The sequence below is a fragment of the Trachurus japonicus genome, chromosome 12, assembly GCF_045865225.1.
Source record: "Trachurus japonicus isolate A0001 chromosome 12, Traja_1.0".
Lineage (NCBI taxonomy): Eukaryota > Metazoa > Chordata > Actinopteri > Carangiformes > Carangidae > Trachurus > Trachurus japonicus.
The window spans coordinates 20,458,170-20,483,711 of NC_140918.1; the positions used below are offsets into that span (position 1 = coordinate 20,458,170).

Sequence of the window (25,542 nt, forward strand, 5' to 3'; positions counted from 1 at the left end):
TTGTGTCACGAAATTACAAGAGCACCGCTATGTCATAAAGAGACTGGGCAAAAAACAAAAAGGTTTTGTTTTGGGTCTGTTACTAGAGAAGCCATCATAAGTTTACCATATTATTATTATTATTATTATTATAGCCCGGAAGCCATTATGAAAAAGGAAAAAAAAAAAGGCGCCTGTAGACCATAACTCAAACTCTGACAAGTTAAACGATGATGTAGGTGCAGCTTTCCTTAAGAAACTAGAAGTGCATCAGTGAAGTGCAGGACAACATTATACAGTGATCCATTAATAAGATTTTGTATAGTCCTAGAATCTGTTCTTGATGAATATAGAGGTGTCTTGCCATAACTTTATATCTTTATATAATAACACCCCAGACAACCCTGAAAAGACTTAACAAGAGAAAAATGCCCTTAGCCCAGTTAAATGCACTATCAAAGGCCAGAAACATTTGGCATCATTGACTGCGTTTACATGCACTTCAGTACCCCGATTTCAATCGGGTTTTTTAAGTACCCCGAATTTGTGTTTGCGCATGTAAACACCATTTCCCGATTCCAGAAATCGGGATAAGCTCATATCCCGATTTTGAGAAACCCGATTTTGCTGCCCGGAGAACTCCGAAAGAAATCAGGATAGCCTACTGGAGCATGTAAACACAGTACCCCGATATCTGAAAGCTGCTCAGCCAGCTGACGTAACCGTTACCATACGTTACGTAACAAAATGGCGGCGACAACAAGAGCGCATTCTGGAGCGATGAGGAGACTATTAAGTTTTTTTGTTTGTTTTTTTTCATGCGAGAAAGTCACTGTTTAGATCCCCAATGTGCGGTCGGTTTATCCAAACGACGGCTGTTTACAAGTTTGCTACGACGTTTTCCGGAGGAGTGAAGCTCCCCGTGTGAGCTGTGACCGGGACATCACAGAGACAGCAACCCCGTCTCCTGACGTGCTCGGCCGGCCAGACTACTCCGTCACCTCGGGAGAGAAGACGGTCGTTAATTAACTTACCAGTAGGTTTTTAGAGGTTAACAGCCGGCTGGTTATATTATTTTTAGGAGATAAATGCTGGTTTCATTGATGAAATCTAATAATTGTGTCAGTTGCCTTAGTTTGTTTGAATGAAAAGTGAAGCTTCATGTGTGTATTGGAGGAGCAGCGCTGCCTGGAGGCTCTGTCGCCTAACGTGTGTACAGAAATCACCACTTTTACATCAATAAATGCATGTTTTACAATGGACCGATCAGTCTACATTACATTTTCATTCTTTTATTAAGTTATATAACATGGCAGCATTTTTAATTTGTAAATTTTCAGACCTACATATTTCCTAGTAGTTGCGCTTCCTGTTGTAAATAATAAATATGAATGAAACACACATACGCACGTAAGACGCAGTAATCAGAAACCGGGATACTGTATTTATCATGTATACAGGGATACTGAATAACCGGGGTTCTCTAACTTCATGTAAACACCATACCCCGAATTTGATCAATAATCGGGGTACTTAAAAAACCCGATTGAAATCGGGGTACTGAAGTGCATGTAAACGCAGTCAGTGGCAAAAAATCAACTAATCACCAGCAGTAGTAGTTCCTCTCTTACCCCATCAAAGATACAAGGTTTCAGCAAGACACAGGGACATAAAGACTTAACTGGCTGGGTTCAACCTCAGGTCATTTTACACTCTCAATGACTCTCAACGTAAGACTCAGGTGAATTAGGCCATTAAGCTTAAATACCAAAGACTCGTCATATCTATGATCAAGCTTATCGTTGTGGCAAGCAAATCTGTAACCTTGAAGAGACAAGGCTTAAGGGGGAAAGGGATGAGGGGGACGAAAGTGGAGAGGAGACGGAATGGGAAATAATAGGAAAAAATGGAGGGATCGGAAAAAGGGTGAAAAAGAGGTGAAGAAAAAGGCGGCGAAGGAACGTTAAGAAAGGGAAGGGATTGCACAGCTCTTCAGTGATGGCAACAAGCTAGTGAGAACAGATTTGGTGCAGGATCCCTGGTTCGCCTTTGCCTCCTTATTTTATTCAAAACACGTGTTCCAGGGGTCAGGAAACGTCCCCCTGCAATTACAGAACAGGATGTGACCCATGGAGAAAGTGTCAGTCTGGTGTTGAGGGGAACTCCTGAGCCTAAGGGAGGATTCAGCTTCCAGATATCTGTGAAGGTTCCTGCTCCAGAACTCAGGCGAGGATCCTTTTCCAGAACCTGCAGGAGGGTTTTTTAGGAAACTTGTCCCTCCACATTGTCTCATCAGGTTTCTCTGGGCAAAAACAGAGGCGAGGAGCTTCAGAACTCTGGGAGTGTGTTTGTGTGTTGGTTAGTCTGCTGGTGGGACTGGGTGTACTGAGCAAACTGGTTGGACTGGAGAGTGGAGGGCTGACTGGGTGCAGTCTGGTTGGCTTGCTGGTTTTCTGATTGGTATTGTTCTAGCTCTCTCTTCCTCCTCATGGCTGACTGGAGCTGCTGCTTGATTACGAGGATCTGACCCTCGAGTTCTGACAGCTCCTGAACCAGAGGGTTCCGGCCCACACCGAGGCCGGGGCCGCAGTCGCCCACACCCAAAGCCCGGCACTGTGTTAGCCCCGGTACGGAGCCCCCCGGCCCCAGTCCTTGACCCAATCCTCGCCCTAATAGATCAGAGCGACCGTTAGAGGTGGTCACTATGGGAAGGTGTTTCTCCAGTAGGGGGATGGAATGTGGATGAGGCAGGGGAGAAGGGGGAGGCGGAGGAGGAAGATCCTGGGACGACGGACGTTCCAGGTCGTTCTGCATCTCCTGTGGAAGGACCCTGCGTCTGTTACAGTGGGCAACCTCCACAGGGTTCCAAGATGCTGACTGGTTGTTTCCCTCGTTGCACCTGGAGATAAGACGCAGAGAGAAATGAAAGTGAGCAAACTCATAAGAATACAAATGGAGGAGAGATTTATCATCTGACTGGATGTTTACAGGCTGAATCCAACAGCAAACGTTCTCTCAGAGGAATCTCTCTTCCTGGTATACAGACATACACATGATGTGCTTACACTGGTTTCGCTATACACTGGTATAATTCTACACGTGTACAACAAACTGCAGGCACATAGGAGCAGATCACGAAGAAGTAAAGTAGATAAAAAGGCCTCTGAATTCCTGTCGGAAAGTTCCTGACATTATTGTTAAGAGTCTCACGTCGAGATTCTTGGAGGAATACAACAACCACCATGAATGCTTGCCAAGAAATAGTAGCCTACAAGTGTTCCCCCTAAATGTCCCATTAAAAGAAAAAATGCCTTATTGTATGTGTCCCTGGGTATATTATTCTGACATTGTTCTGCTTTATTGTTTACTTTTTTTCTCTCTCTTTTTTTTTTTTTTAGCAATGTTTGGTCCTTTAATCTGTTGTACATTGGCATATCAGAACTATTCATGCATTTGCTATAAAAATCAATGCAGTTCCTCTTGGGTTAGGAATGTGAAACCTCAATGTTTCACCATACTGCAAAATTTAAAACTGCCTTACAATTTGATTTAAACATTAGAATAAAAAGCTAAATTTGATAATACACTCACAACAGATTGCTTCAGTACAGCTCCACATAGCACTAGTTTTGGTGATGAATTGAGCACCTGGAGTGTATACGATCATTTTGTGAGCAGTTGACCACACCTGAATTTCCTTCGGGATTAATAAAGTAAATCTATCTATCTATCTATCTATCTATCTATCTATCTATCTATCTATCTATCTATCTATCTATCTATCTATCTATCTATCTATCTATCTATCTATCTATCTATTTGTAAAGTTTGTGTAGATTCTGTTTGGACAAGGCTCATATATCAAGTCATACCAAGATCATATAGTATGTGAAAATCTAGGCTAGTATTGCAGATTGCTTTCCAAACAGTTTAAGTGTCCTCTGTTTTGTGGGATAGATTGGGTTTAAATTCTGCCTGATACCTCCCCTGGCTTGCACAACCGATTTCATTTGACCATGGCATCATAGTTTAGAGAGAAAAATCCAGTTCATCCAATAAACATGGTCAAACAGGTGTTTGTGATGCCACAGATACAGCGGCCACTTGCAATATATTCATGATCTGAAGCCTAGATTCATTCTTAAAAATGTCATATTCAGGTCATTGTTGAGATATATGTCAGGAAACCACAAAACTTTCATTTATCTTTCACTTTTGTGTAGCGAACAGGCCTCCACACAGTCATTCATGACAAAAAAAGAAAAAGAAAAAAGAACTTAACTGTCAACTGTTAGAAATCAAATTCATGTCTAATTTATTTCCTGCGGCGCCTGTAGCGATCCCCCCAACCTGGAGGTCTGCCTTCATCTTTAAGCTAATGAGCGCTAGCAGCAGTAAGCGTGAGTTGAACGGGTAATGTGTGCAGGTTTGACACAACATCATGAATGTCATGTTCTATCCAGACTGAAACACGAACCGGCTGACACTTGGGATCATAACACACCCTTTATGTACGTGCTAAAACTCCAGGGAGTGATGGAGGAGCTGAGTACTTACATTGAGTTTGTCCTGCCTACTCTGCATAAGCATGTTCTGTGTCCTTGTGGAAGCCCCACAAACAGCAAAAGAAGAATATAATCGCAAAGTTACTTCACTGGAACTTTAGAGCCACACACAGAACTTAATAAAAATAGTCAGCTATGGCTCTCCATGGTGATGTAACAGTAGCTTTGATTGCACTGACCATGAAAAAACTGCAACATGAAGTCACCCTGGACCTTTGCCCAAAGCTTTTCCCTTTTTTTTCTCTCTCTTTTTTTTTTTTTTTTACACAGCATCAGCACATGGTTGAAAGAATCCAGAAAAGAAAGTGGCATTTGCAATATTATTACATGAGGCTGGTGCCATCTTAGGTTTAGAGAAAGTAGCCGATGTGTGTCCTTGCTTCACCCACCCATGGAAAAGTTCACTTTGATTCAGAATATATAGCTAATACTGACGCGTTTATTCCAAGGATACATCAGCTACTTAAGAGTTTTTCATACCTTTATTAAATATCGACTTTATAAGTTGTTTTGGTGTGTTAGTAGACTAAAATATGACTCTGGGGCAAGCTTTAGACTTTATATTCTGAGTGACGAACATAAAAACAAACAAAACTGTATTTCATAAATTTACATTCATAGGACGTGGGGCAAACAGATTACTATTGGATTTTAATGGTAGAGTTATAGCATAATAGCCAGAAATATAAACTTTAAAAAACTTTATATGAGTCCAGAGCTCCTGAGATGACTTTGTGCTGCCTATCACTGAGAATGAGTACATGACCCCAGTGCATGAAATGCAGATACGATATAATACATACTGTTCTCCCTGTCAACTCTAATGGTTCCTGCAGTCATTTCAAGGATAGCTCTGACTTGCTGGAGTCTTGGAGAAGAGAAAAATGTGGTTTTCTCTCTCAAACAGAAACTTTTTTCCCAAATCAATTGGACCAGATCTATGAGCAGAAAAACAACCATGGTTTAATTAAAGGGGCAGAGAAGAGAGGAGAGAACCCCGAACACTTGCATTGCTGCCTAACGCCTAACTCTCGGAATCAAAGGTATTTCTGCCGACGATAAAAAAGTGACAAGATGAATCTAATGAGATACTCCTGACATCAAAAGAGACCTTAAACTGAAGGATGAGACATCAGACTATATAAGAACATAAAAAGAATTCCATCTTTAAAAAAAATGATATATGCACCTTTTGACAGTGAGGCAGCTGTGCTGACATCATATCTGCAATAAAAGAGAGCTCCTTTTTTCTGCCATGTGCTGAATGTTATCAGTTCTCTTAAGCCTTAAATCTTAGGATAATCATCCACAATTTTAGCACCTTTAGAAGAACTGCTCATGGCTGCTAAAATTGCCTTTGTAGCAAAGATGTTCAGTAACTAACTAAGCCATATCACAGCAGCTCGCACGTACAACAATTTGTTTGAAAACAGATGCTGACTTGAATGTAAAAAAACTTTTAAATTAAAACCACCTTTATAAACATGCTTTTATCATCTTTTGAATACACTGAAGTGGGTTTAATTGATTCATTTAACATAGCTTTCATGCACTTATTTTGAAAGACCTCATGGCTACTCTGAAAAATACTATGCAAATAAAGACAATTCTTAAAACTGGTAAAAAAGAAATACTAGCCCTTTCACGCTATTTTTACTTAACTCTGTTTATTTTTTATTTATTTTTATCTGTCCGGTCTCTAACTTCATTGCCTCATGCTTTAGGAGTTCAGGTGTCACCTCTACTCAACTTCTTGATATGAATATGGCATATGATGAACACAATGTTTACATAATTTCACTGGAAAATATATAACCACTAACTTGCTTGGCTGATATGACCACAATTCAGTGTCCCACAAGAAATAATCATATCAAGGTCAGAAAGGGAATTTGTGCACCATGCAGTGGAGGCAATATCGTTTAGCAGATAAATAGCATGCTGAAATATGATATAAGTTTAGAGGGTTTTTTTCCCTCAATATTCGGATTGTTGTGTAACATAGTGCAGTGTTCAATGGTCAGTCAATCCATACTAAAGTATTTGTGTGAAGGATTATGTGCATCGAATGAAAAATGACAAATGTAAGGTTTAAAATGTGAGAGCTGGAGAGCTCATTGTGTTCCTCTCATTAACATCAGAGGGCTCCTCCATTTCTCACTCACAAAACAGATGTCGCTCAGTGTGTTGAGTTCTGTGTATGGAGTGGCCAGAGACTTACAGACACACAACTGCTTCCTGAGACAATCCATTCAGTATTCCAACTGCTGAGGGTTTGATACCCCGACTCCTGTTTTTCACAGAGGCCACATCACTCCCCCAATTCCAGCTCTCACATTCCTCCACATATATCTGGTGTCCCATACTCCCAATTTGCAGGGTTTGCCAGATTCCTCTGTTAGATATGCCCAATCCTTCATTTACATTTCCATAAATATTGATTTCCTCCATATGCAGTGACTTTCTGTGTGTTCTTGCAACCTACTGCGGATCCAAAGTTGTTTGATGCATGAACCAAATACAAAATCTAAGGCTTTTACTACTCCAAAAAACCTCCAATAATCACAGATACTCTGAAGTCACATGTCAACCACTCTGGCTTATGAAAAGAGGACAGCTCAGTGTTAATTCATATTTACCTGCAGCAGCTCTCCACGCCACAATATTTCACCGCAGACCGCTATTTCCCAACACATATGTCAGCACAGATGTTACCACCACAGCTCACAACAAGACATATAGGCACAGCTTGGAGCATTGTGAATAGTGTGCTGTCAACAAGCAGGACGCAGGTGCAGCATAAAGATATGAATCCTGCTGAAGTGTCCTTGAGCAGGATATTGAATCCCTACCAGCTGCAGTTTCTGTACAGCTTTGAATGACCTCTTGATCATACTGTGGAGCGTCAGAACATTACCGTCAAATTTGTCCCTCTTGTATGAGATCGTTGCACACAGACTCTTATCTGTTGTGATTACACTTATTTGAAATAGAAGAGCACTACAATAGAATCACCCATCAGGAGTAAGAGTGAGAAATACAGTCTCTGCCCAGTCAGATAGACTCCGTACAGCTGCTGTGGTGGCTGTGAAGGTGAAGAATAAAAAGCAAAATACAAATTGTTTCTTAAAGTACATCGAAGGAGCATAATTTTCCATACATTTAATTCTATGTTGGTAACCTGCAGAACCACACTGAATGGGCTTTATGCACAGCTCCACTACTTCCTGAAATAAGCCAGCTTGTTTATTTCCTGTCTTACATTATTGGACCAACTGATTAATCCAGGTGTGTCTGCCCTTACAACAATGGTCAGACACACCTGGATTAATCAGTTGGTCCAATAATGTAAGACAGGAAATAAACGAGCTGGCTTATTTCAGGAAGTAGTGGAGCTGTGCATAAAGCCTATTGGATTAAAGGTCCCATGTTTTGCACTTTTCTTGTTTATCAAGTGTTGATCCATCAGTAGATATGTGTGGTTTTAAGAACCAAAAAGCATTTTGGTGTAGTTGTACACCTCGTTTCTCTGGCTTCTTTTTTTTGGAGCTCTCGTGCTGGTGGGTCTTGTTGAGTTCCCGAACTCAATTTTGAAACAGTTGGTGCGTTCAGACAGAAAAAACAACAGGTTCGGAAACTGGAAAGTCGGTTCTCAAGGGAACCAAAAAATTGTTGGTTCTTCGCTGTGAACGGTGAGATCATCAGTGAGCGTGTTGGCTGTGAAGACAAGCAGGAAGGAGGAGGAAGCAACTGACTACAGAAAAAATATTTGCAGTGGCCTGCTAATGAAACAAAAGTTTTCAAGAATCTTCAAGAAAAGCTAGAAAGCAGGACAAGAAAGAACAAGTTGTATGATTTTTCCTTTGGGTCTTAATAAATTAAGTAATTCTTATCTTTGAATTTGGGAAAGAGATGGTCAAGGGTGAGTTCACTGGAATGCCATTCCAAATAATTAATTAACTTAAAAAAACTGAATAAGAATTGCAGAGACAGCAAAAAATGTTGCCACTGTTGTGTTACTTCCACCTGAGTAATGCAGAGTAACGTACGCTCACTTTGGTTTTCCTTAAACTGGTGTGAAGTGAACGCAGGCTGGTTCGTTGAGACTCGGTAACAGAGCCAGAGCCAGAACCAGAACCAGAACCATGTCTGAAAACTCCCTGAGTGGGCTGGGCTGGATTTGGAGCATATCAGAGAGTGGTGACTGTATAGCTGTGACACCACAAAGTGACAGAAATGCCAAGGGCTCATTTTAAGGCATAGCCTCTCTGAATAGAGGCTGTGTGCGTTTCTCTTTGCGTTAATACTTTCACAGTGTCAAAATAGCACTTAGACCTGCTTTATAATAGCAATAGAAAAGAGGATAGGGAACTCTTAATCTCTTTGTATGTTTCGAGTAATTCAAAGAGGGCATGGGACATTTTGTGAGATAAGTGACTATAGCAAAAATAATGAAATCTACTTTGTATAAATTGGCCACTACAATAAATGCCATTGTACTGTAAAGGCGTTTAGTGATAATGCATATAAACAGAGGAAGCAATGGTCCCATCCCCATTCAAATTCTTAATTGAAAAGAACATAGCAGTGAACTCGTAACTGATATTATTGATCTAGTAGAAGTGAAAGGCCTTTTCTAGAACTACATGACCTTAACACTGCGTTTGATACGAAATCACAGGATCTTAATTGGCCATCAGAGAGTGTTTCAGACTATTACAGACATTGCTCCTAATTCGCTCAGTCAGACAGTTCTCTGATGCCTTTGGGTTTTTCTACATCCTTGTTAGCACAGTTAGGAAGTGAAATATATATTATAGTTCCATCCTAAATAGTTGTTTTAAACTATTTAACTTTTATTCAACTGCTCCATTTGGTTATGCAGTACTGTGGTTTTATTCCACTGAAAAAAGAGGTGGATACACAGTAGATTTTTTTTTTTTTTTAAAGCGCACTGCAGTAAAAACACTCAGAGGGGTTTTGTTTGTATATTTTCTTGTTACTGGCTCCAAGCTGGAAGCATGCGCAGCACAACATCTCCTATTCCAGTACAGTGCTTCTAAAACAGACAGTATTGACACCCAAGGTTTTGCAGGACACGGACAATATGACAGTAATAAGTTCTAACTCTTAGACATCGTGCAGCCATGATGCTGAAGAGCTTGACTGAATGAGCGTAATTATGCAGGAGTAGGTAATCTATCCTCATTACCGCAGGCATCCGTCACATGGCCTTGGCTCCACAATTATTACGTGTACTTAATCCCCACTTTGAGCGCTCCACCTGAGTGTCCCCTCAGAGTGCGTCGCTAAGCAGGGATGGATGTGAAATAGCAAACAGCAGGGTATAATAAAATCTTTTGCTCAGCAAAAAGGTTAAGGATTGTTTTGATCTTTCTGTGGAGGCTTTAAAGAGAGTAAATTCCTCTCCACATCTGATATGCTTGTGTGAAATGACAACATGAGCAGAAATCAAACATGAGTAAAAGCGGGATACACAGTGACACAGCAGTGGCAGAAACGACAGTGAAGGTTTATGTAACTAATCTGAACAAAATGTACACATGCAACATTTGAAAAGACACTGAAGCTGCCCAAAAAAGAAGCTTTCATGAAATAGGCTTCTAAAACTCCCTCTCTGGCCTGCTGTGCCAAACAATACTCTGTGACGTCAACGTGAGATTATTTCCTCAATATCCTTTACTGATAATTAACTTCCAACAGACTGACCGTTCTATTTAGCTTCTGATTAAAAATGGGTCCCCTAACTGCCACTTGGATGTTAATTGATGTCACTTATTCTCAGCCTGATAATGTGGCCAGTGGCCCACTGGAGAGGCTTCTGTGGTATGTGTAAAGTGAATTAAGGTTACATCATGTGGACTCATACCCTGTAATTCAGCATAATATCTAGCCTATATTTAATCTAAGAAAATGTGTGGCATTGTTAATAAAAGTAGTTGACTAAATAGGCAAGTTCAGCCAGAATGGGGAGTCAGTGGGTTGAGCAGGCACCCCATATGCAGAGGCTATAAGTCTTTGCTGCAGCGGGCCCGGTTCGAATCCCGAATCAGGTGGCCCCCCTTGCTGCATGTCATTCCCCCACTCTCTGCCACCTCATTTGATATATCTCCCAACTATCCTATCAGGCAAAAAGCCCCCAAAAATATACTTAAAAAAAAAAAAAAAAAAATCAGGCAGAACACTTCCGGGTCTGCGCCGATTGGCTTATTTACAGCGACGTAGCTAATTAGTAACATCCAGGTGCGCACCGCGCGGAAGTCCGAACCAGTCGCCTAGAGACGCTGTAGTTCGTCTGAGCTCACCTGCCCTTATCATTTCGGATTATTTGTAAAACAAAAAAAGTTAAGGTTCACCCGGGCTGCCACTGCCAGTGGTCAACCGGTTGTCACTCAGACTTCACCAGAGTTCATGTCACCCGCCGGACAGAGGCCGAGTTTCCCTCTGTTTGCTGTCAACCCGCGTCCTACTCTGCCAGAGGCTTTCACCGGACTTCAACTCGCCCTCACACCCGTGGGTAAGCTAAATATCTGCCGCTGTGCTGCTGACACTTTCATGCGGTGCCAGGGACATGGCATGTGTTGGCTGGTGCAGACTGTGTTTCCTGCTCCGTGCCAGTGGGATAACTCTGGCTGCAATGTTTTATTCTGGCTGTTTATCTGTTGAGCTACACTACCCACTGTTTGTTTTGATTAAGTGATAAGCAATAATCACTTTCTCTTCTGGCCTCTGCGTGCTCACAGGTGATGTTGTGCTGCTTGCTGCTGAAGTTGGTTTGTTGTGCTGCTCAATCTCTGTGTTTCACTTACACTAACAGTAAAAGATTTGGACACACCTTCACATTCAATGGTCTTTCCTTATTTTTATTACTCTCTTCATACTGAAGACATCAAAACTATGAAGGAACACACATGGAATAATGTCATAAACACAAACGTGTTAATGAAAACCAAAATCTGACCTTGCATGACCTTTACCCAACTGAGCTGGTTTGGGATGAGTTGGACCACAGAGTGAAGTTAGAACAGCCCAAAAGCTACAAAAGCTGGCTACTTATAAAAATCTATAATATAATCTAATACTACTGCTTCGTTTAACATTTTTTTGTTAACTACATTATTCCTTATGTGTTCCTTAATAGTTTAATGTCTTCACTTTGAATCTACAATGTAGAATGTAATGAAAATAAAGAAAAAGCATTTAATGAGTAGGTGTGTCCAAACTTTTGACTGGTAGTGTACAAGGTGTGTGCATTTATTTGCTGTATTCACAAGCAATCTAAGTGTATTTATTTGTATGGCTGTTGTTCAAATGCGGCACATGTATCTCTGCTATTTGTTGCTGGTGACAGTCTGGAGCATATTGACCTGTGCGGTTTCAAGTTGTTTCTGGTGGTTTTCTTTTGGCTTGTGCTTTTGGTGTCTTCAATCAAACTTAGTTATGGTTATTCATTTTAGTTGTTGGGTATTTTCTTTTGAGAGTAGTCAATAATATTGACTTACAACTCAATATGAGAAGCGCTTGGTAGCATTCAAGAGAAACTGTAGCTTCAAGGCTTGGGTACATTTTGCTTTTGCTTTCCATTGAATCAGGATCCTGTTAGTATCCTGACATGTACAGTATTTATCTGAGGACAGCCAGGAGCTACTTCTCAGATACAAAGGGCTTTGTTGACATTCAAGTGTAATTTTAAATGTGTTTGTTGCATATTGCAGGATGGTAGATCACAGTGGCTCTTTTTCATGTGCCCCTGTGCTTAGACTTATTAAGCAGGGAGCAATATTTTGTTTTGGGGGGGATTAGCTCTCTCAGCAGACTCCACATTGCTGCTCGGGTTCACAGAGAGCTCCCTGGAACAGCTGAGCCCTTTTCACTTAATCTAACTGTATAACCATTTTTGCTATGGACACGGCAAATTGCTTGACATGTGAGTAAATGCATTTGTAAGTTGCAGACACATTGTGTTCTGTGATTTAAAGTCCCCCTCCCGCGACCCTTTTTGGTCATTTTAAAACCAGCTCATTAGCAATGCACATTAGCAATACACCTCTGGAGGGTGGGCGGAGACTGCGCTGCACTTTTTGTCAGAGTTGAATCTCTTCACTATAAAATTGTTGAGTTGCAGGTAGCAGGCCAAGGTGTTGCATAGATATTGTGGAAACTATTCAGAAACTGTGCCTTGAAACAAGCTATCAGGACTTATGTTATTCTGTGATGTCACAACTCTGCTAGTCTCGCTCACCAGACCTTTCTCCAGAGTAGAAAGGTCTGGCTGGGCCGACTCAGATTCTGAGATCGGAAGAAAAAAAAAAACGCCCCGACTGTTTGGATTTCTTTTAACCAATCACAATTGTTGTGGGCGGTGCCACAGCAGCGGTGCACTTGCAAAATATTGCCTGGGGAGTTGGCATTAGCCTCGCTCGCTCACTGAAGACGATGGGCCAAGCTTGATAGATAAAACTTTTGCCGTAGCCGGTCGGCAAACAAGCCAGAACGTCCTTCTTGCATAGCAAATGGCGTAAACATACTCTTTGAATATCTTTTCAGTTGTATCGAAATATCTGTTGTTCCTGTTGATGTTCCCTTTCTCTGAGGAGACTGTGAAAACTGCAACAAGAAGGCGGGACTTCTGCCGGGTTCTACCGTGTGCCGGGTTCCTTCCGGCCAGTGAGAGGCTAATCGCAGCACTTCCTTCAGCTCAGACTACTCTGCAGGCGTTGCCCTCAGCCATGCCCAAAGAATTGCCTATCCCCAGGAAGCCACAATCTCACTGCACAGCCTTGCCAAGGATAATAATATTAGAGACCAGCAGCTAAAGTTTTTTTTTTTTTTGAATCACCAAAGCATTTTAGAAATTGTACATTCACCACCATTTGTTTTTACTGCTGAGTTTCATTATGCTGTGTACGCTGCAATCTGTCACTTCAATCTATCAATCTATTAACAGTCACTCACAGCACACAAAACACCCTGTTTGCTATAGAGCTCCAGAAGGAGGTGTCAAAGCTCAACTTCACTGAGATGTTATTTTGTACTTAAAACCACATATTCTCATAACTTCAAATGAAACACCTAAAGAAGAGTAAAATATCGGACCTGTAAATCAAATTGATAAAACAGCATTACATCAAGCATCAGTTTACTGCAGTACTTGTCTTCTGGATTCATTCGACTGAACTGAGATCAGCCTTTTAATGATGGGGTACAGTACCTCTTCTCTGGCTTCGTAACAGTTGGTAGTTTGTCATCAGTGAAGACTGAGTTGAGGGCCCGGTGTAATCTCTGGAAAACAAGAAACACATGGGCTGTCAAATGCGTAGTGGAAGCGATTTGTCTGTTTTTCTGTGATTATTCTGGTGTGTGTGTGAGTGTGTGTTGTGTGTCAATGATAGCAGCAATCAAAACCTTCTCGCTGTCTAAATCCATATGGAGCTCACTCGTACATATTCCTGCTATAGCTGCGTCCTTATGAGTACTTAAAGTAGTCAGTACCTACCTTCTGGCTGCTTTTTAGTTGTGTTGCGACGATGTTTGAAAGTGTGCTTTCCCGTGGCATGGTGTGTGTGTGTGTGTGTATATGTGAGTGTTTGTACCTGGCTTGTGTGCAGCCAGTATTTGTAGCGAGGCTCCTTGACCCTCGGGATCACCAGCTTGTACACAATGTGTTCCGCTATCGTGGTCAGCAGAGATAAGGCCACGCCCACGCACAGCATCACAAACAGCCCAGAGAAGTGCTTTATGCCCATCTGCAGCGTCTGGAGGGGAGACAGGAGTTTTTTAATGAGCGACAGAGGAAGGCAGAGAGATGGGAAGATTCACATCTACTGTCTCTAATGGAGGAGTAGTTGTCTGGCGGTAAATTCTATCTAGGAAGCACGACAATAAAAAGTCTCTCAGGTTTTGCTGCACAGCGATAAGAGTCACATTACAAGATAAGACACAATTCCACTTTTACAACTTCAACATGTTTAATTATGATCACACCCTTTATTTTGAAACCCCCAGGGTATGTGTGTAGCCTATATTGCTTTATGCAAACCTCATCATACAATATACAATGTATATACTCCAGGTATTTTTGCATACAGAAGTTTAAGGTCAATGAGTCTACTATGTCAAAGACTTTTTTTGTGCAGTGTAATAAAAAACAACAACAACGGAAAACAATATGGAAACGGCATGCACGAGCAGCCTTATCTTATTGAAACAGATGTTTTCAGTAGGAAGTGTGGCCGTAGGTTTCAGTTGGTGTATACAGCCAACACTTTAATGATAACACCGAGTGTAATTTTCTTGTTATTTTGCCATTATAAGCCATGAAAGGTGTAAACCCACTGATGTATTCACCGCAGTCAGACGTTCCCACCGTCTCAATTACAGCAAGTTTTTCACGACCTCCTGAGAGTCATCGGCTCTTTCCCTTTTTGTTTTGAAAATCCCATTTAAAAACAGCTTGCATAGACGATACACTGCAATGACAGATGTAATGCACCGTGTATTTTTTTGCCCATAACTTAACTCCACAATCACTGCAGCTGTAAAAGCTTTGTTTAAAACGGAGACTGTAAGTCCTCCAATTGAATAATCAGCCTTACAAACTCACTAAAGTACTTTAAAAACTCTAATGCATGTGTACAGCACTGCATCAGGCAATGCAGTGCTGTCTGCTGAAGGGGAGTAGATGGCCATTATAGAGAAATGTAAAATAAAGTTTCATTTACTCCTCCTGGACATATTGTCTCAATCTGGGATATCACACCTATTACTGAGATGATGACCTTTTTTTTTTCTCTTCGCATCTTAATTCTAGTTCTCAGTGCAGAGCAGCCTCCCAGAAATGCTTTAGCAGTCTGCATGTGTAGCCATCTGCAAATGTATCAATCTGCAAATCACACTTTGCTAATTGAGCACTTGTTGCTTTGACTGCAGATGCACATTCTCATATTTTACCGCAGAGTATGGAGCTGTTCACGATACAGCAGCAGTTGCAATGATTGCATTATAAAGTCATGTTGGAAAGGAATACATGATGGATTAAATTCGTCATTGCAGTATTGTGACTTGGCGAGCTGGCTGTAATGACATTTTTTGGAGAGTGGGAGCTGATGATTCCTGGGAAGCTGGGCAATAAAGACAGTAGTGGCATCTGACTGCAGGGGAGCACATTTCAAACTGTACCGGCAAGGGAAACATTATTACAGTGGCGTTATCCTTTTACAAGTAAGACAAGCTCGCTGAACATACATGACATTAATCTTATACACTCAATTGAATAAGAAGCAGTGGAAGTTGGAGTGCATTAACCAGCTTCAACGTTCCTCAGATATAGTTGTGCTATTGGATTTTGCACATTCAAACACATACTCTCGGCTGCACACGCTCTTCCTGTCTCTTGCAGCCATATAGACCAATCATTAATTACAGTGATAATTCACAGCTCCACTGTGTTTTCCACCGTCTTTTGTTCACTACTCCCATTGATTAATTGCAAAAGATTTGCTACAAAAACCTGCAAATATCTTCAATAATGCACGTAGCGCTCATAATCTGCATCCCTTTGGTCACAATTTATTCTTGGTAATGTTAAGCTTGGCCCTCTTAATGTTAGCTAATTGAAAAATATGTCATTTATTAGTATTGATTTTATTACTTCAAATGGGATCAACTTCTTTGGGGTGACAGGGAGCTGGCAGGATGCCAGAGAGTTTGGCTTGACTCACTGAAGCCAATCCATCAGATTTTTCATCTTTTCAGGATCCCCGGCCTGTTGCTGCTGCTGCTGCTGGTGTAGCACTCATTCATCGGAATAAAAGATTGCAAAAAAAAGAAAAATGCTGAGCAGGACCTAAGTGAGCCAACCTTGTCAGTAATTCATATACTGCCTATTTTACATGAATTTCCCGCTGATGTTGTCCAGTGTCCATTGTGACAGCTCACTGTGACTGTGCCAAAACATCCCACTTTTGCTACACAGCACTGTCACACGTGAGTTTAAAACATCAGCTAGGGTGGATTTTCGTTTTGTGATGGATCATATTCTACGGCATTCAATATCCATAACATTAGAAAAGGGGGACATGATTATCATCCTTCAGTTTCCGCGTGTCAACTGTCTGCTGTAGTTGTGTGTAACATTAAATCACACACAGATGTAAGAGAATACTAGGTGAGCTGCTTTCTCTGCCGTCACCGTAGACAGGCCGAGGAAGGCATGATGCTGCAAAATGAAATGTACCTGGAGCAATTTAAATGACTGCAACCGTAGATAGCATCTATAACAAGTCTAGCTGTGTGCACAGTGGAAAACGGTTCACTTCAGTGACACTGAATCTGTGCCACTGCAGTGTAGCACTTCTGCTGCTCGTACCAGCCTCATTAGACAGTAATTTACATTCATGTGTTTGGTATTGGTGACACTGTCATTCAAAGGCATCGTGAGTGCTTCTTAATTATGAACAGCTATCTGATTATTATATCGTCTGTCACACAGTACGAAACAGAGAATGAATAATGAAGAGTACACCGGAGGAAGACGCAGGGGAGGGACAGTGTGTTAGTTTTTAATTCAGGCTTGAAAATTGGGCGTGTGAAGACCGGTCGGAGCGAGGAGAAGCTTTTAGGGATTCCAAAGTCGCAGCTGGGAGGAGAGATGGCCAGGCTGCTAAGAGAGCTAAGTGCTTTGTAATAGCAGAACAACAACATGGACCATGGGGGCCTGGGACTGCTTAGGACTGAAGTTATGTGGACGACACAGCTTGGTCGGCAGCTGGAGGGTCAGGGGCCAGGGTCCGAATTAGAGGGGGGCAATTACTGTTCATAGAGGTTGTGGAGGGAGTGTGGGGAAAGTAATCTGACAGTAGAGCCAGAAACCAGCAGCTGAGTCCTTGGTTAGGATGTGTCGGAAAGGCTTTGTGAAATACATCATGGCAGTAGACAGACAAGAGATCTGACTCTATTTAATTAGGGCATATCTGAAATGACCACAGTTTATTGACACAGTATTACTTTCATATTAGAACCACAATCACTGGCTTTGGTAAGAAGATACTGTTGAGTCAAAACTCAGTGTGTCTCCATCAACAAGAACAATGATGTGTTGTTGTTGTATGTAGCAGGTGTTGCAGGCTTTACCTCAGTCACAGCGAAGCTGCGCTTCCCGCAGGGCACAACCTTGTACCATTTGTCATGCAGCGTGTCCATGAAGCCATCTGACTTGTACTGACTAACAAGCTCTGAGATGTTGGAGGTGAGCGGAGAGTTCTGAGGGAGGCCGATGCCGTAGCCTGCCATCGGACACAGAACAAAAACACAAACAGAAACACTCAGCACAGACTCCTCTGTCACAACAAAATCATTTTCACTTCACAACTCTGTGCAGCTATTATATTATTTTTCTGGCTTATAGTAGTGCACAAGGATAAGAAAAATAGCAGCTGAGCAGAAAGAAGGCAGCCTTGACAATTTTGCAGGTACTTGACTATGTCGGTATATCTCTGAATTCCATAGCACGCCAGGAAAGTGTGACGAATCCTGCGACGGCCAATTACAGAAGTACCTCGTCTTGGTAGGAAAGGCGCTGATTGATCTGTATTATATCCTGAAGGCTTAAGGGTGCATTAAGTAATTAACAACAACACTGGAATGTGGAACTGCGGTGGCCTGTAATGGAGGCAACCACCATGGGAACATTTTCACAGTGGGAGGAAGAAGCTTGCTAAATGGACCAGAGATTAACAAAAGACAGTGGATAATGTAAGCTTTTGAAAGCCATAAGATTAACTGCTGTTCAAGCGTTGAGTGGCTGATATTGTTAAATGTCCTTAAAACGCTTATGGTCACTTGGTCTGCATTCAGGCACAAAGACCTCTTAAAATCAAGTGACAATTAAAAACCAAAGCATAGTTGTGTAATTCTTAACCAATAACCAAACATGTCCACAAAAGTGTAAAATATTATTTTTTCTGAGAGCATAAATGATCAAAAGAAGCTCCCATGTGTTACCTTCTATTGCAAAGGGTTTTCCAACTGTGAGTGTTTTACAGTCTGCATCTATGGAGACCTCGTAGTCCAGCAGAGCTTTGTCCATGATGAATGCATCCAGTTTCTGAGGGTCAGCCCTGTGAACACAGCACAAAAGGAAACCTTTGAATGCCACACAAGTTCAGATGTAGCAAAAAGAAGAAGTCTCACTTTCTTGCCTCGTGAGATAACAACACACTGTTGCTCCAGACAGAAACTGTAGGGATTTTCAAATTCATTTCAGATATTATTGATGGATTAGGGATTTAGTTTCGTTGTGGTGACAAATGCGACCCAAGCCGTTATAAAAATCTCATCCTCTGGCAATGAAGCACAGAAGCTTACAGACAGCCCTCTGAAATTCCCATGAAAAATTAACCTCACACCCCCTGGCCCTGAGACACGAACTCGAATGAACCCTCTCACTTAGAGCAGCAGATGAGAAGGAAGATGACACTAAGACTCATTATCTCTGCTTTTGTCCCCACGTCACTCCTCTGTCTGTTTCGCTAGGTCTTTTTCAATGAGCTTTCCCCTTCCTAAACATGTAACGCTACTTGACACAACAATAAGAAGTGAAGCAATGAATTAGACATTAACAGCATGTGAGAATCGAATGTTTGGCTCCGAGCTTGTGGGCGATTAATCACTGGGCAGTTTGCAACCATTACTGAAAATGAGATGTTAATGATTCTACAGATTTTTCTCTCAACCTTTTTACCTCGTCCAGGACCTTTCAATACTTTATCCGATCATATGGCACAAAAATCACGACTTGTATTTGTCTTCCACACTCCAGACCTGTTTTACAGGTGAGGTATTAGTTACAAGACTCTGTAAAGCTTTTACAAATCAACTCAAAATGTCAACAGACAGCTAAAGCCTCTTGGGATGCAAGTGCTACATAGCAGTACTTTTCGAGATGAACTCAGTTTTTTGTCTGTTATCAAGGACAGGCAAGGCAAGGCAAGGCAAGGCAAGGCAAGGCAAGGCAAGGCAAGGCAAGGCAAGGCAAGGCAAGGCAAGGCAAGGCAAGGCAAGGCAAGGCAAGGCAAGGCAAGGCAAGGCAATTTTATTTGTATAGCCCGTTTTTACAAACAGTTTGTCTCAAAGGGCTTTACATGGCATCGTAACAACATCCTCTGTCCTTAGACCCTCACATCGACTGAGGAAAAACTCCATGGAAACCCTTTTACCAGGGAAAAATCGGAGAAACCTCAGGGTGAGCAACAGAGGAGGGATCCCTCACCCAGGACGGACAGACGTGTTTGAAATCCTCCACTATCTTCTACCCATGAGCGGCCTGTTCGTTATCACAGGCTGAATTAGCTCGCAGCTTATGTCCTTGGTGTTTCCGCCACAGAACAAAACTGATGTGAGGTATTTTTTGACAGTAGCATGACCCCAACATCAATCTGACACCCCGGCATACACGTGTTTCCCAGTGTCATGAATGGAAAACACCACTGCTGACAGGGGGCCATTTCTGCGGCACGGCTTTATTTGATACGAAGCGTGAGACACAACACTTTCTATTAGTGGTGCATTGCTGGGATCGAGTAAGTAAGACCAGGTTGAAAGTCCTCTAATAAATTGTTTTGCTTCGTGTTCAAGGCTCAGCTGCGTTTTGTGAAAATCATTCACAAATGAGATTGCACTGAAGAATATAAGGTCAGAACTTCCAATTTTTCCTGCTCCACTTTAATAAGAATGTAGTTCCATCCAGCTGTTGAAACTGAATACAGCTGTGACTATGATAATGTGACTGATAAGTAATGCCTGGCTCCTTGTGGTGTAAACCCAGAGTGTCCTGATTATTCACCGTTGCATCTCAGCTCACTTTTATGGCTGTCTTGTTCCCCTGGTTGTAATTTTCTAAAAAATGACATTTTCCCTTGAACTCTCTAATCAGCATATTACAAGCTCACAGAAGAAAAAAAAATCATGTTTCATCCATTCAAATTCTGTCCTAACCAGCCTAGGCCGGCATTCCAGCTGCCTCCTCTCACTATATTCTTGCTTTGCTCCACAGGGATGCCAGTTGAATGTCGAAGCAGCTTAGGATGACAGCAATGGCAGGGTAAGGAGGAGGGTGAGATCTGAATGTGAGCAGGCAGGCTTGCAGTGGGGGGAACCAAAGCAGCAGGGCTGGTGGTACACTTCCTTTTGTTTCCATTTGTGCAACCAGAGAGAAATTAGATTTTAAAGGAACAATGACAGTAAGATATATTGGAGGAGCAACAATAGTGGAACCTGGTTCAGAGAGGAGCACCGTCTGCACACCTGCATATTTGTGTGTCTCCTAATGTATGTGGGCTATGTGTGTGTGTGTGTGTGTGGCATTGGCTTACTTAAGATTGTGTATTCCATCTGGTGTTGCCGGGACGTTGTATCTTCTCATGTACTCGTGCATCTCAGGGAAACTCTTCTTGACGTAGTCCTCTGCGCTGCTCTCCCTCACTGTGGCAAAGCGGAATCCCTGAGAGGGATGGTGCAACTGCAGGAAAGCAGGAAGAAACTGAGGTGGTTCTTCTAAAATTGATGTCCAAAAGTATTAATATTAATATCGGTATTTTCAATTTCAATTTGTTGTTTCTCTTTTTTTGGTGAGGGGTATGAATTTTTGGAATTCCCAGATGTAAAAGAAAAACTCATACAAAACTTTACTTTTCTTCAACTCAAATATTTCTGAGCTTTTGTGAATGAGAGAGTAGTTGAGTTGGCAAAAAAAGGACCGCACATCAATAGACTTTTCAAAAAAATATATGTAGATGATATGAAAGTAAATTAAAGAATCTATTTACAGACTTAAAGGGATAGTTCACCCTAGAATGATATTTCGCTCATTATCTACTCACCCTCATGTTGACTAAGGGCTGGAAGAAGTTTCAGATTCCTCCGTGGCTTCTCTGAGTTACAGGGGGTCTCGGCATAGCAGTGCATGTCCATATAACGGTTGCAAAGGGACACCGGAGCTCTTCGTAAAAAAACACACACAAAAAAACATCCAAATACCTCCATGATGCTCGTATGTAATGTCCGTCTTGTGCTGAAGCCCCAAATTGCGTAATTGTCCCGAAAAAAATTAAATAAGTCTATATTTTAAGCTTGTTTGTAGCGGAAGCTTCTCGAAGCTCCTCTTCCTGGTCCGTCCAAATCTCGCGTGATTCGCAGTAACCGCACTGACGCATGCTGACGCCGGCGCAAATCACGCGAGATTTGGACGGACCAGGAAGAGGAGCTTCGAGAAGCTTCCGCTACAAACAAGCTTAAAATATAGACTTATTTAATTTTTTTCGGGACAATTACGCAATTTGGGGCTTCAGCACAAGACGGACATTACATACGAGCATCATGGAGGTATTTGGATGTTTTTTTGTGTGTGTTTTTTTACGAAGAGCTCCGGTGTCCCTTTGCAACCGTTATATGGACATGCACTGCTATGCCGAGACCCCCTGTAACTCAGAGAAGCCACGGAGGAATCTGAAACTTCTTCCAGCCCTTAGTCAACATGAGGGTGAGTAGATAATGAGCGAAATATCATTCTAGGGTGAACTATCCCTTTAAGAAGTAGTAGAGTGGCTCTTCTGAAATCCAGATACTTGAACTTCAGGTCTGCAGTTTTATCGAGTGCACGTCAAGGACATTTTCAAAGAGAAATTCCTCAACAGCTTGTTAATTATCATAAGCTCAGCCAAGTTTGCAATGACAGACGGTGTACCAGAAAGACATGAGCGAAACAAACAAATTAAATCCAGTCAATTTCAAAACCACCACTTTCAAAATCCAAATGTTTTTGCCTGTCTTAATCTGATGAAAAATATAACATGTATATAAATTAAATAAATTAGTTTCCTGATTCAAAAAACCAAACAAACCAAACCTGATTTTCTCTGAGAAATTCTTGATATCGATCTGATGTTTGATTGGATTTGACCCTGTTTCCATCTCTCAGTGTAAAATATTGCTTAAGAAAATGTTTCTTTTTTGGTGTTTAAACTTCAGAAACAAATCTGCACCTTTGCCCTTAATTTGGTACCTTTGGGTCATGAATCCCTGACAGCTGTTCATAGGTCTTCTCTCCAACCATGACGGCAGCCAGATTTGCCGTGTAGGTGGACAGACAGAACAGACAGAAGATGGCCCACAGGTTCATCAGCAGGCGACCGGTCCAGCACTTCGGGGGCTTGATGGCCACCGTCCTCCCGAAGAGAATAGCGTAGCACACGTTGAGCGCGGAGGAGAAGGAGAACACCCGGTCCCGGTTGCGTCCACGCGGCGTCATACCGAACGGGCTGTGCCACTCGTACAGGGTGAGGAAGACGGCGGTGACGTGGAGGGAGACGAAGATGCCGAGCCACATGGACCAGTGGAGAGGCCACATGAAGGCTCCGATGGGTGCAGCTGTGTCACGAGTGCGAACCTGGGTGGGAAGGGGGACACAGGGTTTAAGAACTTCTAATTCTATTGCTGTTCTTTACCTTCACGGGTTGTTTATTTACAATAACCTCAGAATTAGTGCCTGGTGATATAGCAGGGCAAACAGGAGTGGATAATATCATTTTTGCACTATAAACAATGTTATCTTTTTGTTTGTTTTATACCACAGTGTTGGGTTAAAGCATGTGGTTGTTTGCTCATCATAAATTCTGTAAATAATTATAATAAAGGATCAGGAGTCTCGACAAGAGCAGAGCAGGATGGAAAGAAATAAACTGTGACCCAGCAACAATGAGAAAACAATCCCTCTTTCTCCCTGTGCTCTATAAACTATACAATGAATGAAATCAGTCCACACAGAGAAAGTACACATTCATTAGCCATATCTTAATTGAACATAAATTAGCTACACAATCCAGCGGTGTGCTGTTATCACATGCAGATGTGATGGGGTAAAGGTGGTCTTTGTGACATTATTTTTTTGTTGACAGGGTATCTGAGGTAAAATAAAGGGGAGGGGAATACAAATAAAATGGATAATAGAGGACATGCACTTTGAACCTGGGATACATTTTGTTACACTGGCACCAACTGAGGACAAAAGTGTCCACGGACAAAACGCCATAAAAATAGTATACCTTAATATTTTTTTCCAGTTTTTTTTGCATAGATCTTCTAGTCTACTTCTCCTCTATTGATCCATACTAAAATTTCAATTAATTTCAGACTTTTAACCCCTTAAATGCCAGAATATAGGGTCCTATGAAAAAAAATGGCTAAAAACGCACACAAAAAGGGGGGTATTTTCAAAATACTGAATGCAAACTGGATATGTTGGGTGGGGATTTTACCAGGCTTGGACATGTCATTGATTAGCAAAACACTTGATTTGAATGGATTTTTAGTTTTTTTGTAATCCCACTTCCTAATTTTTTGTTACACTGGCACCAACTGAGGACAAAAGTGTCCACGGAAATAACGCCATAAAAATAGTATATATGAAATTTTTTTTCCAGTTTTTTTTGCATAGATCTTCTATTCTACTTCTCCTCTGATGATCCATACCAAATATTCATTTAATTTCAGACTTTTAACCCCTTAAATTCCAGTGTATAGGGTGCTAGGAAAAAAAATCGCAAAAAACACACACAAAAAGGGGGGTATTTTCAAAATACTGAATGCAAACTGGATTTGTTGGGTGGGGATTTTACCAGGCTTGGACATGTCATTGATTAGTAACAATATTGATTTGGGGGAATTTTTAGTTTTTTGGTAATGTCAGATTAAAAGAAAAGCTCCCATAGACTCCCATTATAATTTATTATAATGGAAGTCTATGGGAGCTTGACGACTATTTCCCCATTATCCTTTTAATGAGGAAATAGTGACATAAAAATACTATGAATCTCATATATATAGATAAGGTGGCCTCAGACACACAGTCACGCATGCACACGTACATGCACACACACACACACACACACACACACACACACCCCTCAACAAGACTGCTCCCGTGAGCGACTGTACGTTATTTCTAATTCACTCTGATCCAGGTGTCTGTTTGAAGTAAGGACCAAAGTAATAGTTTAAATGTCCTTGTTTCCATAGAGACCAGTACAGATACCAACATGACCCCCCCTCCCCCACTCCCACCCCCTATGCTCCCATCTAAGACCTGTGTGTGTGTGTGTGTGTGTGTGTGTGTCTGTCTGTCTGTCTGTCTGTCTGTCTGTCTGTCTCCATGATGTCGTAAAAACAAGTATATGTGTGTGTGTGCCACGACTGAATGATGACAATTGAACACACAGCTGAATGAACCCAGTGGTGGTGTGTTTACATTTTGTGATTTGTTGTTGTTAGATGGGAGCATAGGGGGTGGGAGTGGGGGAGGGGGGGTCATGTTGGTATCCGTACTGGTCTCTATGGAAACAAGGACATTTAAACTATTACTTTGATCCTTACTTCAAACAGACACCTGGATCAGAGTGAATTAGAAATAACGTACAGTCGCTCACGGGAGCAGTCTTGTTGAGGGGTGTGTGTGTGTGTGTGTGTGTGTGCGTGCGTGCATGCGTGCGTGCGTGCATGCGTGACTGTGTGTCTGAGGCCACCTTATCTGAGATTCATAGTATTTTTATGTCACTATTTCCTCATTAAAAGGATAATGGGGAAATAGTCGTCAAGCTCCCATAGACTTCCATTATAATAAATTATAATGGGAGTCTATGGGAGCTTTTCTTTTAATCTGACATTACCAAAAAACTAAAAATTCCCCCAAATCAATATTGTTACTAATCAATGACATGTCCAAGCATGGTAAAATCCCCACCCAACAAATCCAGTTTGCATTCAGTATTTTGAAAATACCCCCCTTTTTGTGTGTGTTTTTTGCGATTTTTTTTCCTAGCACCCTTTACACGGGCATTTAAGGGGTTAAAAGTCTGAAATTAATTGAATATTTGGTATGGATCATCAGAGGAGAAGTAGAATAGAAGATCTATGCAAAAAAAACTGG

At 41.6% G+C, this 25,542-nt stretch overlaps 1 protein-coding gene across 1 annotated transcript in view; it reads right to left on the reverse strand.

Moving 5' to 3' along the window:
- Positions 1–1,579: 1,579 nt before the first annotated feature.
- The window catches only part of grin3a (glutamate receptor, ionotropic, N-methyl-D-aspartate 3A), a 53,414-nt gene continuing 29,451 nt past the window's right edge, over positions 1,580–25,542 (reverse strand). Inside the window, exons 4-10 of the mRNA XM_085793820.1 lie at positions 22,624–23,007; positions 20,936–21,081; positions 18,567–18,682; positions 17,697–17,848; positions 14,159–14,320; positions 13,777–13,847; positions 1,580–2,878 (exon numbers count right to left, since the gene is read on the reverse strand). Of these exons, the coding sequence (XP_085649946.1) occupies positions 2,308–2,878; positions 13,777–13,847; positions 14,159–14,320; positions 17,697–17,848; positions 18,567–18,682; positions 20,936–21,081; positions 22,624–23,007 (1,602 nt within the window). The 3' untranslated portion in view covers positions 1,580–2,307. The remainder of the gene's footprint in view (positions 2,879–13,776; positions 13,848–14,158; positions 14,321–17,696; positions 17,849–18,566; positions 18,683–20,935; positions 21,082–22,623; positions 23,008–25,542) is intronic.